At 38.9% G+C, this 19,378-nt stretch overlaps 1 protein-coding gene across 1 annotated transcript in view; it reads left to right on the forward strand.

The window, feature by feature from the left end:
• Positions 1-16,155, forward strand: part of LOC306993027 (partitioning defective 3 homolog) — a gene marked incomplete at its 5' end in the record, with an annotated part of 169,959 nt that extends 153,804 nt beyond the window's left edge. The window contains 3 exons of the mRNA XM_079602458.1: positions 6,977-7,124; positions 9,261-9,305; positions 16,025-16,155. Of these exons, the coding sequence (XP_079458584.1) occupies positions 6,977-7,124 (148 nt within the window). The 3' untranslated portion in view covers positions 9,261-9,305; positions 16,025-16,155. The remainder of the gene's footprint in view (positions 1-6,976; positions 7,125-9,260; positions 9,306-16,024) is intronic.
• Positions 16,156-19,378: the final 3,223 nt, after the last annotated feature.

The raw sequence follows: 19,378 nt of genomic DNA on the forward strand, positions 1-19,378 counted from the left end.
GACACATTTAAATCCCAGGGAAGGTCTGAACACCTCCGCTTCTGTTTGTTCAGGACGAGGGAATATTAGTGAGAACTTTACTTTTTAAACTCTGCTTTTGTGAAGTTACACACACACTGATTTGCATTATTATTTGACACTTTAAGAAGGATTTGCAGATATGTGTGTTCACGAGGGCATCAGTAACCAAACGTCTTGCTTTAGCGTGATCCTGCATTCCTCAGCTTTAATAACTCAGTTGTGCTAGAATATTCCAGCTTTAAGTATTTCATGTTTCATTGATGTATCCCTCTGTGTTGTCCGTGCTGGACACATTTTGACTCAGTTTCGGTCTATATTCGGTTTGGAAACACTTGATTTGTTTCTCCAGATCTCATGTCTCAGAAGCGACGTGTCCTTATTTCCTCTCAGGGACACAGTGTGCGCATGTTTGTTATGAATGAATAATGCATCCTTCATGTGTTTGTCCTCCTGTCAGTGGATTCGGGAGCGTGTGTGTGTGTGTGTGTGTGTGTGTGTGTGTGTGTGTGTGTGTGTGTGTGTGTGTGTGTGTGTGTGTGTGTGCTGTTACTGTAGCGAGTGATGGAGGTCTAATCCAAGGTCTTGTTCATTGTTTAGACTGGAGACTCGAGGCTGGAGGATAAGTGTGTTTTATACTGAGCTTAGTGGAGGAGATCTCTCTCTCTCTCTCTCTCTCTCTCTCTCTCTCTCTCTCTCTCTCGGTGCATGCTGGGAGTGTTTGGGTTGTGCGTGAGGGTTTCACGGGGAGTGCAGGAGAATTTTTCGTATTTCTTTTTTCTATTGCACATTAATTCAAATGTATTAGAAGGGGAATACTTTTTGACTTGAGGAGCAAAGACTGTTTATTTGGAAACTTTTGTGGCGGCATCGAGATGGCGTCTCACCCCGCGGCCGCGGAGGTGCTGGCGTCACCTGTGTCGCTCCGTCAAGGCGTCAGGTGTGTGCCTGCACAAGGCGTGACGGTGGAAGATGTGTTACTGGTGGTTGGAGAACTAATCGGATTTGAAAACATTTCTTCGGCGTCGAGGATGAATAAGGCGGTAGTGGTGTTTGTAAAGAAGGAAGAACAGGCAAATCGGTTGATAAGCGATGGAATTGTGGTAGGTGGAGATTTTCTTACCGTTTCACCGCTGGTAACGCCAACGACCCGTATAACCGTGTCTAATGTCCCCCCTTTCATTCATAATGATGAAATTGAAAGGGCGTTGGCGAGATATGGAAAGTTTGCAAGTGGGATTAGAACTATTCCACTGAGGTGTAGAAACGAAGCTTTGAAGCACGTTATGTCGTTCAGGCGGCAAGTGTTTATGTTTTTGAATCAGCCAGAGCTGGATGTATCGTTTAGAGTTGGCCACGAGGGAAAAACCTATGTGGTTTACGCTAATACTGGTAGCATGAAGTGCTTTGAGTGTGGGGATATTGGGCATAAGAGGATGGCGTGCCCACATAAGGCCCAGGATAGGCAGGAGGAGGAGGTAGCTGAACATAGTGCTGCTGTTGAGGTTGTTCAGGAAAAAAATGACGATGTACAGAATAATACTGATGAAACAAATTTTGAGAAAGTACCAACTCAGATTACAGAGGGAAGGAAAGTTGTTAATGCTGATTTGATTGACAGTAATGATCAGAAAGATGATGTTGATGAAAACGAGATTTCTAGTGGACAAGATGATGCATCTAAAATGGGGGAAAGTAGTGTGATGACTGATGATGTCAACAGAGGAAAAATAAATGTTGCAATGGCTCAAATTGACGATTCGGAAGTATCTAACAGTGTTGAAATGTGTACTGATTCTGAAATGGGAGATGATGATATTTTCCCTGAAATTTCAGAATTTGGTTCACAAATCATGGAGGACACATACACACTGCAAGAAATAAATGACTTTCTTGATACAACTTTTGGAAAGACTGTGGAAGTCAAAGATTTCTTCCCAGACATAGGGAAATTTATAGTGTCTGTGACTTTGTTACAAAGAAACGTTAGTCATGATGTTCTTAGCAAGCAGAAAAGATTTCGGCTAAGAAAGATCTTAACGAAGTTAAGAAAGAGTAGGGCAAACGCTTCACAAAATGATTAGAACACACAGGGTGTCGGCTATTCTTTGTCTTTTCACTCTGTTTCTGTCCTCTTTATATTTTTCCCTTTTTATGGAGTTTATGAGAGCAGGCTCCTTAAATATAAATGGGGGTAGGGATGGAAATAAGTTGGCAATGGTGTCAGAATTATTTAGAATTAAGAAGGTGGATATTGTTTTTTTACAAGAGACACATTCCAATACAGAAAATGAGTCAGAATGGGATAGATGGTGGGAAGGAAAATGTGTGCTAAGCCATGGGACAAATTTGAGTTCTGGTGTGGCCATATTAGTCTCAAAAAACATAAATGTAAATATTTTAGTTGTAGAAGAAGTTGTGAAGGGAAGAGTATTACTAATGCATATAGAATTTAAGGGAACTGTGTTTGTGCTTATAAATGTTTATGCACCAAATATTGGGCCTGAGCGAGTGGAGGTTTTTATGAAACTAAAAAATGCTGTTCAAAAAATTGGAGATCAGGTGTGTGTTATCATTGGAGGTGACTGGAACTGCACTGTGGATTTTATACTTGATAGGAATGGGGAAGAACCTCATAATGAGTCAAGTGTGGTATTATCAAAAATCATAAAAGAGCTTAATTTGATTGATATTTGGAGGAAAAGAAATATAGGGATTAGACAATATACATGGCTTAAAGCGTCTGAGAATAGAGTTAGTGGGGCAAGACTAGACAGATTTTATATTGATAAAACATGGAATAATAAGGTGATGAATGCTGTTATTTTACCTGTTGGGTTTTCAGATCACCACTTGGTTTTATTTGATTTAAACATGAAGACAATTACAAAGCCAAATTATTTTTGGCATTTTAATGTTAAATTATTACAAGATGCTTTATTTTGTGATAGTTTTAAATTATTCTGGAATAAATGGAAAATGAGGAAAGATTCTTTTGAAAACATGTGTCAGTGGTGGGATGTCGGCAAAGTAAATATAAGAATATTTTGCCAAAATTACAGTTCACATAATACATCAAGGGTGAAGTTTGCAGTAAAAAGCTTGGAGAAAGACATTCAAAGAATTGAAAGTACTATTTTTAATAATGGAACTGGGCAGAGTGAGCTGTTGAATAAGAAAAAGAAAGAACTTGGCTCGTTATTACAGGAGCAAGTGAAAGGAGCGATTGTAAGGGCGAGAATCTGTTCCATTAAAGACATGGATGCTCCTACATCATTCTTTTTCAATCTTGAAAAGAAAAGCTCCCAACAAAAACAAATATATCATCTTCAACGGCCGGATGGGACTATAACGTCAGACCCGGTGGAAATAAAGACGCTGGCAGTTAACTTTTACAAAGAACTGTATGATGCTGAGGACTGTGAAGCTGAGAGTGCTTCTGATTTGCTGAGTGATTTACCTCAGGTGGAGGATGAGGGGAAAAAATCACTAGACAGTCGAATAACTTTTCAGGAGATTACAGAAGCAATGAAACAGTTATCTTGTGGACGCTCTCCGGGAATTGATGGACTGCCAGTTGAGTTTTACCAAGCTTTTTGGAATATATTAGGACAAGATCTGTATGAAGTACTCATTCAAAGCATCAAAAGTGGATCACTTCCTATAAGCTGCCGAAGAGCTGTACTGTCTTTGCTTCCAAAAAAAGGAAATCTAGGTCTTCTAAAGAATTGGAGACCAGTTTCTCTATTGTGTTTGGACTATAAAATACTGTCAAAATGTTTAGCAAATAGGCTAAAGTGTTATTTAGAATTATTGGTTCAAAAAGACCAGACGTATTGTATTCCCAAAAGGTCAATCATGGATAACCTCTTTTTATTAAGGGATGTAATTGATTTTAACCAATTTAATCATTTAAACCTGGGTATTCTTTGTTTGGACCAAGAGAAAGCATTCGATCGGGTTGACCATGTGTATCTTCTTAAGGTTTTAAAGCATTTTGGATTTGGAGAGAATTTTATATCTTATATTAAGTTGTTATATTCAAATGTTTTTGTGATGGTTAAAGCTGGTGGAGGATTGAGTGCACCAATACCGGTATCAAGGGGTATTAGGCAGGGTTGCCCGCTTTCTGGACAACTGTATAGCCTCGCTATTGAGCCATTGTTGTGTAGGATAAGGAGAGATCTGAATGGAATTTTACTTCCTGGCATAAATAGTACTAGTAGGGTGTCATTATCTGCCTATGCGGACGATATTACAGTCTTTATCACAAGCCAAAATGAGGTTGACGTTTTAACGGGAATTATAAAAAAATATGAGAGGGCATCTTCAGCAAAAATGAACTGGGGAAAAAGTGAAGGGCTGATTATTGGTCAGTGGGGAGGGTTAGGACCTCCAATATTACCGGGTGGATTGCTGTGGGTAAGAGAAGGGTTAAAATTTTTAGGTGTTTTTTTAGGAAATGCAGTATTTAAAGGGAAAAATTGGGAGGGAATGCTGGAAAAGGTGAATGCTAGGTTGTCTAGATGGAAATGTCTATTACCACATTTGTCGTACAGGGGGAGAGTTCTGGTGGTAAACAACCTGGCTGCCTCTACCTTGTGGCATAGACTTGTGGTACTGGAGCCACCTGATGAATTGATCTGCAGGATACAAAGGACTTTTGTGAATTTCTTCTGGAGTGGAGAACACTGGATTCGTGCAGCAGCACTTTATCTTCCAGTTCAAGAAGGAGGCCAAGGTCTGGTGGACGTGAGGAGCAGAATCTGTGCTTTCAGAATCCAAGCAGCACAGAGACTTCTCTACCATAAGAACTTGGTTTGGTCTCAGACTGCAAAGGCAAGTCTTCAAAAAGCTGGGGGTCTTGGATTGGATAGACATTTATTTTTAATGAACCTGGAGAAGATAAACATGTCTGAGCTTTCACACTTTTACCGGACAATGTTGCATTCATGGAGAGCTGTTTTTAAAGTTGAAAGAGAGGTTGATGAACCTGGGAACTGGGTTCTGGAGGAACCATTGTTTTTTAATCCAATGACTCGAACAAGACTTTTGTCTTCTGTGAGTGTGAGTGCATGCTTACAGAGAAATGGAATTGTGAAGCTGGGACACCTCTTGAATAGAGATGGATGGAAGCCGCTGGAGGAACTTAAAGAAATGACTGGTTTAAGATCTTCACGCTTGACAGAAAAGTTGTTGGAGGAGATTGTCAATGCCTTACCAAGTAGTTACAGAGAGTACATTGGGAGAGGAGCTTTGATGGACATGACGAATGAGCAGGAACTCCCAGGAATTAAAATCTCTCATCTCATAAAGACGGAAAATGAAGATGAAGGTGTGGGGTCAATTCTATCTTTTAAAACCCCGCAGCTGGAACATTTTGAGTCTGCATCCAAAAAAGCTATATATTACTCTACAGTCAAAGTTTTGCACCAGGACTCTCTTAAAGGACAAAAAGCCTCGAAGTGGCCAGGTTTGTTGAAGCCAGACTTCCTCCTGAGGGACAGGTGGAGAGCCCTGTATAAGCCTCCCATAGAGAAGCGCACGGCTGATCTGCAGTGGAGGCTTATTCACGGGGCGATAGCTACGGACAGACACGTGGCGCACCTGAATCCGGCAGTGGGTGAACAGTGTAGGTTTTGTGGAATGGTAGAAAACTTGGAACATTTGTTTTTAAGATGTGATAGGTTGAAAGGTCTTTTTAGTCTTCTTGATAGATGGTTTCAAGCGTTTGATGAAACATTCTCAGAAGAAGTGTTCATTGGGGGTGTGATATACAGATTCTTAATCAGAAGGAAAGCGTGTTTGTTAAACTACTTGATCGGAACTGCAAAATTAGCAATTTGGAAGACGAGAAAGAATGAAGGGCTGAATCTTCTTAGTACTGATGCTGAATTAATGTTCAAGAACCTTGTAGCTGGAAGGTTAAATATAGAGTTTGTATATTATAATCTTATAAAGAATGAGGGGTGTTTTGATGATATTTGGTGTCTTAAAAATGTTTTGTGTGTAATTGATGAGGACCAGTTGGTTCTTAATTTTTAATTTATTTTATTTGATTAATGAGTATTTGATGATGTTGTGAATAATGTTTTTATTATGTAAATAATAAAGTCTTGTTAAACCTCTCTCTCTCTCTCTCTCTCTCTCTCTCTCTCTCTCTCTCTCTCTCTCTCTCTCTCTCTCTATCTCTATCTCTCTCTCTCTCTCTCTCTCTCTCTCTCTCTCTCTCTCTACCTCTCTCTATCTCTCTCTCTCTCTCTCTCTCTCTCTCTCTCTCTCTCTCTACCTCTCTCTATCTCTATCTCTCTCTCTCTCTCTCTCTCTCTCTCTCTCTCTCTCTCTCTCTCTCTCTCTCTTTAATATTATTATTATTATTATTCAGGTTTTTGAATAACCCTATAAAAATTAAAAGCAACAATGGCAAGCAATATTTATTTATTTATCTATTTTTTTTTTTTTTTTTTTTTGTTTATTTATTTATTTATCAGGTTTTTCAATAATCTCATAAAAATATTCTATCTATTATTATTCAGGTTTTTTCAATAAATCGCTTTATTTATTTTATGTATATAAATAATAATAATATTATATTATTCCGTTTTGTTCAATAACAGCTTATGAAAACCTTTTCACAATATTGATATTGATGGTTTTCATAATCTGTAAGCCATAATCATCAACATTATAACAAATAAAGGCTTGAAATATCTCACTTTGCATGTAATGAGTCTATATAATATATTAGCTTCACCTTTTAAGTTGAATTAATGAAATAAATGAACTTTTGCACCATATTCAAATTAAATGAACTTTTGCACCATATTCTAATTTTTGAGTTTCACCTGTATGTATTTATTATAATTTTTTTCCATTGTTTCTTGATTAATTTATCATTCATATTGCATAATAAATAATCACAATGAAATGAATATGTCCCTGTCACGTGTTGTCGCAGTTCTCTGAGTCCGGACACAGATGTGGATGCGCAGTTTCAGAGGGAAGGCTTTGCCCGGCAGAGCATGTCGGAGAGAGGACCAAACAGTTCGAGGACGCTTCTCAACTGGACATCACCACGAGCCGCAAGTCCAAGAGTATGGACCTAGGTAACTGACCACACTCAATCCCACACCAGTCCCTGTCCCTTGCCTCGCTCCTGTCCCTTCGCTATCGGTTTATCAGCTGGGGTGCGGATGCAAGCGCATCAACGTTACACTTAACAGTATCACACACAGAAATGGGTGCACCAAACTTAAAAGAGAAATTCATTAAAAATGCATTGATGATGACATGGAGTTAAAAACGGACTGCGGTCTCCTAACTCATATATGCATCACTCATGTCCCGGTTCGCCTCATCACCTGTGTGCTCCGAGGTGTGTTTGCCGGGACTCAAGGACAGGTCAGGGTTGTGGACAGCGTGGAGTCGGTCTCGGGGGACGCGCGGTCTCTGCCGCATGAACGGGTGGCTAATCGGAGGAGATAAAACATCTCTTCATCCTCCTCTCCTTTATCCTTACTCAACTTCAAGACCACAGCCTCCTGAGACAGTCCAGAAAACACGAGACACCCGAGACCCGGCTCCCGCACACACTCCCTCTTTACACTTCAGTAGCAGAAGTGGAAGAAGATATAGCTCTCAAAACATGAGGGAGTGAGGAGAAGAGGAGAAGAGGAGAAGGCAAGGGAAAGAAGCTGCAGATTTTAGTGCCTCGTCTTTTTAACACTGGATATGCATCAAAATTATATGCAAATAAATTATTTGAGTTGGGGTGAATTAAACATATCAGTTTTGGTCTTCAAATGTTCACACTCAAAACTACTAACACACAGAAAAGAGAGATACGAAAAACTGAAGGTTGTTCATTTTTATATTATTATTAATACACTTCAGAATTGAGACACATGTTGAATCATGTTAGTGACTGGACACCTGCGAGATCTACTGTATTTACATTTGATTAAAAGTAATAATAAAAAAGAGTCAATATATTTATATATAATGCATTTATAAATGTTAATATAATAAATCATGATTATGAATGTTATTCGAAAGTCCTGTCAAAACGTGGGGTCAGTAAGATTTAAAAAAATAAAATTATATATATATATATATTACTTTTATTTAGCAATGAAGCATTAAATTGATGAAAAGTGACAGTAAAAACATGTATAATGTTACAAAATATTTATATTTCTGTTCTTTAGAGCTTTCTATTCTTTAAAAAATCCTGAAAAATTAAATGTATTACAATTTCCACCAAGATATGAAGCTGTTTTACATTGATAATAATCATAAATGTTTCTTGAGCATCAGAGCCTCATATTATACTGATTTCTGAAGGATCATGTGACATGAAGACTGGAGTAATGATGCAGGAAACTCAGCTTTGATCACAGGAATAAATTACACTTTACTGTATATTCACATAGAGAACCGTTATTTTAAATTAATAATAATAATTAGTTTAATTTATATAGCGCTTTTCTAGGTACTCAAATTGCAATCATATAGCAATCCCAAACTTTTAAGGAGCTGGCTTTAACCAGATCAATTAAACTTTCTGAAAAAAATGGCTTATTTATTCCCAGTTAAAAGGCAGTTTCATCTTTTTATGAAATCCGTTTCGACCAGGACAGATGTGTCCTGATGTTACTGGCCATTTCAAACAAGCACCGTCTCAAGCCCTCTCGACTCATTAGAAAAGCGTTTCAATTCCACCAAATCTCTTGTGCTTTCGTTCCTATGAGCCATTTTCTTCAAATGGCATTTCTGCCTTCAGGTTGAGTATATATGTTTGCCCCTCTCCGGCTTTTAGAAGAATACAATCTGTGGCAACACTATAAAGGCTGTTTGAGAGCCATCATGAGGAAAATTACAGAAAGAAAAAAAAATCCAGACTTCATGGTTTGATTTCGACCGTATGCATGGTAAGACAAAAAGGAATTGGTTACGCCTGGTTCATTGAGCTAAAATCAGCTAACACAATATCACTGCCCAATGCTTTTGAATGTTAGAGATCACATATTGCATGCTAATGCCCTCTCTCTCTTTCTCCGCCTCATGAGTTATCCCACTTTGACTGTCTGACTGTCTCACTTTCACCTGATGATTTGCATGCCTCTTGGCTTGGCCTTTGCAAATGTCAAGTAACATCCGTACTGGAATGGATTGGTGCATGGGTCTGGGAATGGTGAATGTCTTGAATTAACCAATCACAATTCTTTATGCCTCTCTAACAGTAGCCGACGAGTTTAACCTCACTCCCCGCAAAGAGAGGACAGAAGGTAAGGCAACCGATCAGGGACACTCTTCACACTAACCTCATAAACGGACTGCACATCTGTGTGTCCGGCATGCATATTTACAGACGTTTTGGTGGATTTTTTAAAAGATTTTTAGACAAATCTATGCTCTGTTGCAAAACCTAGTGAGCTTACGGCCGCAAAATAATGTTGCCACCATTAAGGCTTCACTTTGAAAACCAGCATTGTGTGTATCCTTCATGCAGAAAATACTCCCAGAATGCATCGCAAGTATAGTGGAAGATTGAAAATTGCTGACTATAATTATAATAATTCAGTCAATCATCTTTTTTTAAAGATTCCCAAGCAGTTTTACCGCAAATTTGTGTTGTTAGCTTAGCAACATGCTAACATCAAACTCTATTATAATATGTTCAGGAAAATGTATACTAGTTATATTTACATTAGATACGGAATAGTATAGAAACATTTTTAATCTCATTTTAAGTTTAAATCTAAAAAAGGACAACTTTACCATATCTACTGTCTTTAGCCTAGCAACATGCTAATGTCAAACTCTTAGAATCAAGTAAGAACATTTTAGATAACATATCTTTATCTATAATATATAGGCTATAAATAGTTCATTAGATACTGAATAGTATACACACATTGTTGTAAGTTTCAGTTTAATTAAAAACAGTCAATTTTACCCAATATTTATTTCCCTGCTGAAAAAAACAAACAAACATTTAAAACCAGCTTAGGCTGTTTGGCTGGTCTTAGCTGGTTTAAACTGGTCTTCCAGCCTGGCTAAGCTGGTGCTGAGCTGGTTTTAGCTGGTCTTTAAGCTTAAGTCCAGCCTGGTCAGCTAAAAAAGTGTCCCAAACCCCTCTAAAACCAGCCAGACGGGGTTATGATATTTAATTAGATTGAATTGTATTAAAAAAAAAACATTAGATATCAAACCAATTAGACTCAATTTTGAGTCCTGTGTTGTGTACGGTTCTCATGAATAGCATTATTTTATGCGGAGATGCGATGTCTATTTAGGCAGTAGACAGCAAGGCGGCTCGATAGGTTTTGGAACAAAGCCATAGTGTTCTTTAGCATGACATGAACACTGCAAGACCTCCAGTGATGCTGGAAATGAGTCCAGCAACAAGTTTAATCTGTGTTCGGAAAAAATCCCTCAAAACTGCCCGCCTTTGACTTCACGACTCTCCTATCTGGTGTTAAGTGTTAGTAATCAATCTAACTAAACGACTGTGTGCGTTGTGCTCGTTAAGGAAGTCATTTGAAGTAATTGCCATCAAATCAGAGAGGGTGTTGCTTTCTTCTTTCCCATTGAAATGAAGTGCCCTGGTGCTAAATAAACGTTTTGGCAACAACTTTTTTTGGAAAGCGAAGCGGACTGCCTGTTCTTGAGGGAGTATGATGGAAGAAAACATTAATTATGCCGAGAAGTTCTAGAATGGGAAAAGAAACGGAGGTGTGTGTGTGAATGCATGAGTGTGTGACGAGGGATTGCTGAAATTCTGTTTGAAATAAAGACCCTCAATGTCAGACGGGCCGGTTTGGCTTACTGCAATTAATCCATCAATGTCAGGCGTCTGGAGCAGAGAGCTGTAGTTGCAGCACAGGGGAGAATGCGTTCATGCTGTGGGGAGAACTAGAGATGCATGGAGACCGGAGGTTCTGTGTTCAGAGTCATGTTATGTCGAGAATTCATCCTGTCGAAGTTAAAGTCAACATGAAATGCTGTTCGCAACCCAATCTAGTTCCAAGAAATAAAATATGGAATTGAATGGATAGTGACAAATTAGAGTTGCATACTAGTCATGTGTCAACTTATTGTCCGTTCTACACTCTTAGGGCCGTTTACCGGAACGCGTTTTTCTACTTTTCCATTTATTTTTCAATGTAAACATGCGCAAAGGTCGTGCACGGCCGTTGCGCTCGCGTCTTTTGCAGTGTTTCGCGCATGACACGCCGTTCTAAAACCGCGGTGCTCAAGTTTAAAGAAGTTCAACTTTTTAAAAAAACGCGTCTCTAGACCATGCACTTTTTTATGTTGCACTGACCATTCTGTGTGAACCAGATCTTAAAAATAAAGGTTCTAAAATGGTATTTTCGTGGCAATAATATAGAAATACCATATTTTACTCCCCTTAGAACCCTGTAGTCAATAATTGTATCCCTTAAAACTCATCTTTGAGCAACAAAATAACACATTTGAAGTTTTTTCCTTGAAAAAAAATCTTAATTTCTTCAAACAGCTTGAATGCAACTCGACACCCTCGTCTCATTTAGTATGCGCGGTTCTATGAATATGCAAATGAGCCCTGCCTCCACTCACTCATTCACTCACTCAGATATCCACTGGTTGACGATCACACGTTGATCTGATTGGTTACAAGGTAGTGTGTGACGTCAGAAACACCAGCGATTTCAAACCGTGTTTTTGAGACTGTCTTTGGTTCACTGCAGTTTTAAGCAGAAAATACTCAGCAATGCTGTCGACTTATGAACTTACACATGGTGTGTGTTAAAGCAGATTAAAAACACCACATAGACATATAAACAAAGCTGGATTTTCAACACAGGGGGACTTTTAAGTGATCAGTTCTTAACAAAATTACATTTTGAAGAACATTTTAATAATACAAATCACCATTTTTCCATTATAAAGAATTGTTGCAATGTTTACAGTTCAGGGAAGGAGGAGGCGGGAACTGTGATATAGAGAATAACTGGAACTTTACAGACTTTTTCATGCTCAAACTGCAACATTACACACTAAAGAAATAAGAACATGGGAAAAAGCCGTTTCAAAGTCACCACATTCTCCACAACCATGTCTGGAAGTGACAGTGATGGATGTCATATGCAGAGCGTTTCATGACTGAGCAGAAATATGAATGTGAGTCAGCAGATTCTGAGCATCGCTGATGTCATTAATGAAATGTAATGACTGACTGGCTTATGGCATTAGAAGTTAATTAGGACAGATGTAAAGGAGCAAGGGACAACCTGGACATCCTCTGGTCCACTAATGATGCCGGACACGCGGGAATGGAGGGTCTGTAACCCCGAGACTCCTTCAATCTTCATGGACACACCAGGACAAAACCTCCTTGCTGCTGCAGAGCTATTTTAAGCCTAATAACCCTTTTAACTTAATGCATAAAACTGCAGATAGCTGAATAAATTACATGCGATGGATCGTGCTTTCATACGCAAATGCTGGCCTGTGTTACCTTGAGTATCATTAATGAGAATATCGCCGGCCATCTGAACAATGCCACGGCCACAGCACTGTGCCGGTTATTTAAAGCCTAAATGATGCTTTCTTTTAGCATTTAATGGTAATCACTCTTAACCGCTCGAGTGCTGGAGGTGCCTTTGCTAATTAAAGAGATGAAGGTGCTTTATGATAGAGAGATATCTTCACTGGTGTTGTGTCTCTCGCTTCTTTTTTCTCCTTTCACTTAAAGTACCATTTTATAGAGATTTTTTTTTTTTGGGTGTATAAGTAATACAATGGTAATATTTGGTAAAGAAAATGTAAGTGTTTTATATGGCGGAACCATTTTTTAAAATCTGCTCACCAAGGCTGCATTTATTTGATCAAAAGTACTCTACAAACACAATGGAAATTACAATGAAACACAGGCAAATTGCCAGTGCTATTGTACAATTCAGCTTATAAGAGTACAATTCATCATATTGGGCCGTATCTTCCACCCAGTGCAATTGACTCTGTACAGCGACGCATGTATCATTCCTATTTTGCTCCCGATACACAGCGGACTCTTCCCTCCACAGACGCACGTCGGTAAATTAGGGAATGAACTTTCGCTCGGCGGTTCAGCGAGAAGAGGAGTGTGTTCCGGCGCAAACGTTCCCTGGGGATATTCTGCAGTTTCAGAAAACAGTTCCGCCGCTGACCAGGAGAAACCGAGTCTAAAGACAGCGGTGTGTTGTTCAGATGATATTTTAAGGGCGCATGCTTGGCCATAATGTAGCGTGTGCACAACACACACACACTTTGCTTCTCTCATCTACACAGACGCAGCAGTTCATATTTTTGCAAACCATACATACAAAATATTACCACACGAGGGAAATCATTGTATTAGCAAAAATAGGCATAAATCTAGATTACACATTTACCCAAATTATTCAGGCTAATTGTAGTAATGACGGATCAAACCTGTTTGGTCAATAGTGGCGAGACACATCGGTATATAAGAACATCTGACACAGTGTGTTATCCGTCAAGAACCAGGAAACTAAATCCTGAAGACTGAAATCACCGTTACCATCATGTAAGTTGCGTGTGCCGGCAAACCCGCCGTTATAATAGCGATCCGCCGTGGAACAAGCGCGCCGGCTCTTAAAGGGAATGTGAGAGGACGCTCTGATTGGTTTATTTCACGTTACGCCCAAACCACACCTATGACTAATGAAGCGACTTCAGACCAACACATTTTAGATTTGCGTCGGGCGCAAGAGTCGTTTATCCCGCCGGTATAATAGCAACAGCGCCGGGATCCGCCCACAGAGTTACTTGCGTTTCACGTTTGATACTTGAGTTTCAGAGAGTTATAATAGGGCCCATACTATGGTAAAACCACAGCATTTTTTTTATTTTTCCTTTAAGGGTTATATACTATGACACTGAAATTATTTACCATTGTATTAACATCACATAAGAATACCATGGCATGATAGTACCATGGTAATTTTTGGTGCTCTACATGAATATGTCAGTACCATGGTATTACGATCACTGCTCTTCTTTCTCTTCACACCCAGATGAGAAAATAGCAGGAAAACATTCAGCAGGAGGATGACAATAAAAGCAGTGTATGCGGTGTGTGATAAGAATCAGAGTGGTTTGATCCATTGAGGGTTGCATGTCAAAAACCTGCCTGGTAAAAAATCAAAAAGCGCAATTATGAGCTTTCCATCCCTTGACGTGTTCTGCACGGAGGCGATACAATGCCATGCACAGAAACCCAGTTTGATTATTCCAGGATCCAGAGTGATGCAGATGTCACTTGTGTTCCCCGAAGCGGCTTTATCTGCTCGATCCCTTTGTGTTCGGCTTCTGCTCTTCAGTGTTGCAGATTTGTGTGTAAGCTCTGAAAGCTGCATGTTCACATGCTATTTGAAGCATGTTGATTAAAGAGGCTTCTCCAGCATATGGGACGCGATATTAGTTCATATGCGTGCCAGGCGGATTGGATTCTTTCCTTTTTCATTTCTATTAATAATAAGAGACAGACCCCCCCACACAGATACAATATGCTTCTGGGGAACTGTTCTCGTGTTGTCGTCCTGCATGACTGCATAACCGGACATTTTAATCTGTTCCCTGGTCAAAACTAATGAAAATAATTGATTCAAGAAAACTTGGAACATTTTACAAAAGTCATGTGGATCACTTTTATTATGCTTTTTGGAGCTTGACAGGCCCTCATTCATTTTCACAAAATTATTTTTATATTAGTATTGTACGGTACTTTTAATTTTTTTTATATCACGTTATTTGAACTATTCTTATCGTACTTTTATGGTGTATTTTTGCACCAAGTCCTCATTTATTGCCTGTTATTTAATATTTATATTATACTTATTCTTTTATTATTTTTATATTAAGTTATTTTAATAATTTTTATGGTGCTTTCATGTTTTTTTTTTTTTTTTTAAATACTCAGTCCTAATTAATTTGATCTCAGTTAGTTTTATATTAATGTTATATTAGGGTTATAATACTCGTATAGCCTACTAATATTATTTTTATATTATTTTTTTAAGCTTAACAGGCCCTGTCCTCATTTCCTTTTATTTTTATATTTTTAAAAACTGACCATGGTACTACAACTATATTGTTATATTTTATTCGTTATCTTTATATATTTTAGTTTTTTTTAACTATTCATTGTCTTAGTTTATTTATTGTTCTTAATATATTAATATATCAGCATATGAATGCTATTAAATTAATATATTACAATTATTGTTATATCAAGTTATTTTAGTAATCATTGGTGCTTTGTTTTTATTTTTGAGCTTAACAAATGCAGTCTTTAATTAGTCATTAATATGAAAAATTCAAAGTTTGTGCTCCACAAAAGAAACAACCACTCAGTTTTGGAACAACGGTAAATTATGGCAGAATTAAAAACAATTAAAACTTAGAAATCTCACACTGACAAACACAGGCCGGATCTGCTCATTTCCAAGCGTTCGAACAGAAAAGCCCCTGCAAACGGTCTGAAAAGCCTGTGGCGCATCCAACCTCGTCTTAAACTCATCCGTCATGTTCCTAACAACCCAAGCACCGGTGTTTGCAGCGGCGTACTGTTCCTGCTAATGAAAAATCCCATGAATATCTAGAAGCCGAGTCTGTCGCCAGCTCAGGATTGTGCAGTTCTTTGTCCTAATTGGCCAGTTTTGGCACTAGCGAGTTTAATCAGTATGTTCCTCAGCGCAGGTTTGCTTGGTTAAAGGATCAAGAGTGTTTTAAAGGAGCCGTGGTTCAGAAGCGGCTGGTTGTGAAAGAATGATAACAGTGGCGGCTCGGCTCTGGATCCCTACACCTCGAACACCTGTAATCGCTCCTCGTACATGTTTAAAACGTCCGTCTTTCAAGAGCAGCTTCTGTAATAGATTTCTAATTGTTTTCGTACTGTGTTGGAGGTTTATTTTGCTTCGCTAATCTCTGTTTTGCTTCATGTCTTTCCTCCCAGCGCCCGGCGGATATGCTCCATTTAGCTCTGAAGGCGAGTCAGGAATCTCAGTGTAGACGGAGGGAAGATGTGTTTAGGAGAAGGACCAAACCATCGGGTCCACCTTAACGCATCGTCTGAGAGGAATGAGAGAGATTGAAGGCGGCCATGTTTACACAGAGTGCCACCACATGCCGTATGGATGTATATATATCCAGCCCCAGTTTTCAAGGTCTGATGAGAAAGCAAACGTCAGTTCCAAGAAGTGCTCGAGAAGCTGAATGTGCCTGAACCCGTGCCACAGATCGCAGCTCGACAGAAGTAGTGCAATTCTGTTTGCATTTTGAATCTCGATATGGGTCAAATTTTGTATTGCTTAATCTATACGTTTACAAAATATTCAATACAGGTCTTTCGGTTCGTGCTCCGCATGAACAGTGATGTTTTAAACACTGTACGTGTGGATCTTCAAACTCCAAGTTCCCCCAGTAGAATGTGATTTTAGTGCTGTCAATCGGTTAAAAAAATAACTAGTTAATCACACATTTTTCTGTAATTAAAATCAGATTAATCGCACATAATGTTTTTAACATATTTTTATATTGTAATAATTTCATAATTAATCTCCAAATTAATGTAGAAACAACATAAAAAGAGTCACTTATATTTTAAATATTTGTTTAATGGCATTTTATTTTTTATGAAAGAAGGCCGGAATTACCAATTCCAACACTGATGTCTCTTTAAGATTTATTTATAGCCATAAATGATACCCATTCAGCATTACAGTTAATAGAAATCTATCGATTTTAACATTTATTAGGCTTTTAAAAATATTATATTTTTAAAATAATATTTTTTTCTATTGGTCTAGTCAGACCGGTTCAGATTTCAGGTTCAACTCTGAATATTTAACAACATTACAGTTTGTTTGTTTGTTTGTTTGTATGTTTAATCAAATAAATACAGCCTTAATGAGCATAAGAGACGTTTAAAAACATTAAAAATCGTACCCATCCCAAACTTTTGAATGTCAGTGTAAATTTAAAAACCTCTTTGAAAAATTTGCAGTCAAGTTATTATTATTGCTTTATACTTGATGGTTACACCACAAGACGTTTTAGAAGTCATTAAATGGAAACTGTTCTTGAGCCATATATGAAACCAACATTTCTAAGAACTTGGCACGTGTTGTATTTACTACGTTTTTAAAATAGTCTTTTCTTCATTGTGGGCACTTGTGTGTGAGGCGTGCGCTGACAGAACGATCAGCCAGAGCTAAACAGAACAGTGGCCGTCAGAAACATAATCATAGCTGTGCAAACGGAGGACGGGAAAACAAACAGAGTTAAGGGCTGTAGTTTGAGCTTCACAGCCAACACATCTCCCATCAATATCTGACGCGGAGATCTTCCAGTGAGAAACGCCAGCGAACAGAAATGGCTACGCTCACGAGAACAGCAGCGTTACTGTCGGTTAACGTTTGTTTATTTATCATTTGCATGCTAATTGTGTTTAAACGCGCGCACACACACACACACACACACACACACACACACACACACACACACTGCCCTGTTGCGCTATACATTTCAATGAGATGCACACAGCTGGACTCGCATTCATGCATCATCTAGAGTTTTTAGGAATCATACATCACTGAAACGATGGTGTGTGTGTGTAGAAGCCGTCGTGTGTGTACTGGCAGTTATCAAGCTTTATTGTTAGAGCTACACACACTGCTTTATCCAATCATGCAGGTGGCTTCGATCATTTTTAGTACTTGGCAACTGTTCCCGAGTCTGTTCCATAGGGTTTGCACAATTACACACACACTTCACTGATTCAGAAGTACACAGGATCCTAAATGATCTCTGTACGTATTGTATGTTTATAGACTGCAAGTAATTAATTACTTAAATTGATCAAAAGAGACAGTCAAGACTTGTATAATGTTACAAAAGATTTATATTTCCAATAAATGCTGTTCAACTTTTTGTTCATCAAAGAAACCTGAAAAAATGTACACAATAATGCATGTAATTCTACAGAAGAGATCTATTGTATTATTGAATAAAGCATATACGGACTGTTTTTACAATTCCATTGAGACCATATTACATTGAACTTTCATATAAGAGACATTTTGTTATTCTCCAAAGCCACTTTTTCCTCACATTTAGTGTTAACTGTGTACGCGGCGCACACACATGCAAATCCCTGACCCGAGCGGCCGAGCCCATTCGCGTTCATTGAGTTATTTTCCAGAATTCTTCCTCTACAGGATTTCATAAGCAGGATTAATGTTGTCTCCGCACTGGCGCGTGTTTGAAGTGTGGGTCTACTGTGTCTTTGTGAGGGACCCTTAACGAGGAACAAGTGGATTAATGTGTGAAAAGGTCATTAAGCAGGCGAGTTGAGGGAGTTTGGGATAGGACTCGCCAAGTCTCGCGTGTTTAGTCTACAGGCTGTTGCTCTTCCTCCCTCTTGTTCTCCTCCTCCTCCCACGACCACACAGCGGAGATAATGGGGCTCATATTCAGCCCATCCATCAGTGCCTTAAACTACAGGAAGGAGTTATGCGCTCTCGCTTTCTCTTTCCCTCGTATCATCTTGCACATACACACACACACATTGGGGGAAAGAAGCAAAAATGACCTCAAGAGTAAAAAATGTGACGTTTTTCTGCCTCGTGAGACGGATAATCTGTCTGACACCTCACTTCGCATCCAGTGGAGCCATTTATATTCCTTATTATTTTAGCACACTTTTTCTCCCTCCATCTGCAGATAAACACGACCCCAGTATGCACATTTGTCTTTAGCAAGGAATGTAAATGATAGAAATGAATTAGGAGAGAAGGATATATTGAGGAAAAAAGTGAGTGTTCTCTCTTCTCTTTCTGGCATGTTTTTACTCTTTCTCCACCCTAAGGCAACTCCACGCGAGATGTGGGACCGTCGTTGGGTTTGAAGAAGTCCAGTTCCTTGGAGAGCCTCCAGACAGCTGTTGCAGAGGTGACGCTCAACGGGGACGTCCCGTTCCACAGGCCTCGTCCCAGGATCATCAGGGGAAGGGGTTGCAACGAGAGCTTCCGGGCGGCCATCGACAAATCATACGACAAGCCAGGTGTGACCATAGTCAACCCCGATGAAGATGACGAGGGTATGGAGACGTGTAAGTATCGGTGCTGTGCAGCTGCAGGCCTCTTTTAATGCTAAAATATAAAAAAAAATGAATAAAGGAGATATCTAGAGAATAGAATATGATAGTCCAATTCGGTAACTGCCAAGATCACCCTAGCGACCAGCTAAAATACCCTAGCAACGCCCTAGCAGCGATTAGAAGCACACAACTTTTAACAGAGTGTCTATT

This window comes from Phoxinus phoxinus (genome assembly GCF_949152265.1).
Source record: "Phoxinus phoxinus genome assembly, chromosome: 24".
Taxonomy (NCBI): Eukaryota; Metazoa; Chordata; class Actinopteri; order Cypriniformes; family Leuciscidae; genus Phoxinus; species Phoxinus phoxinus.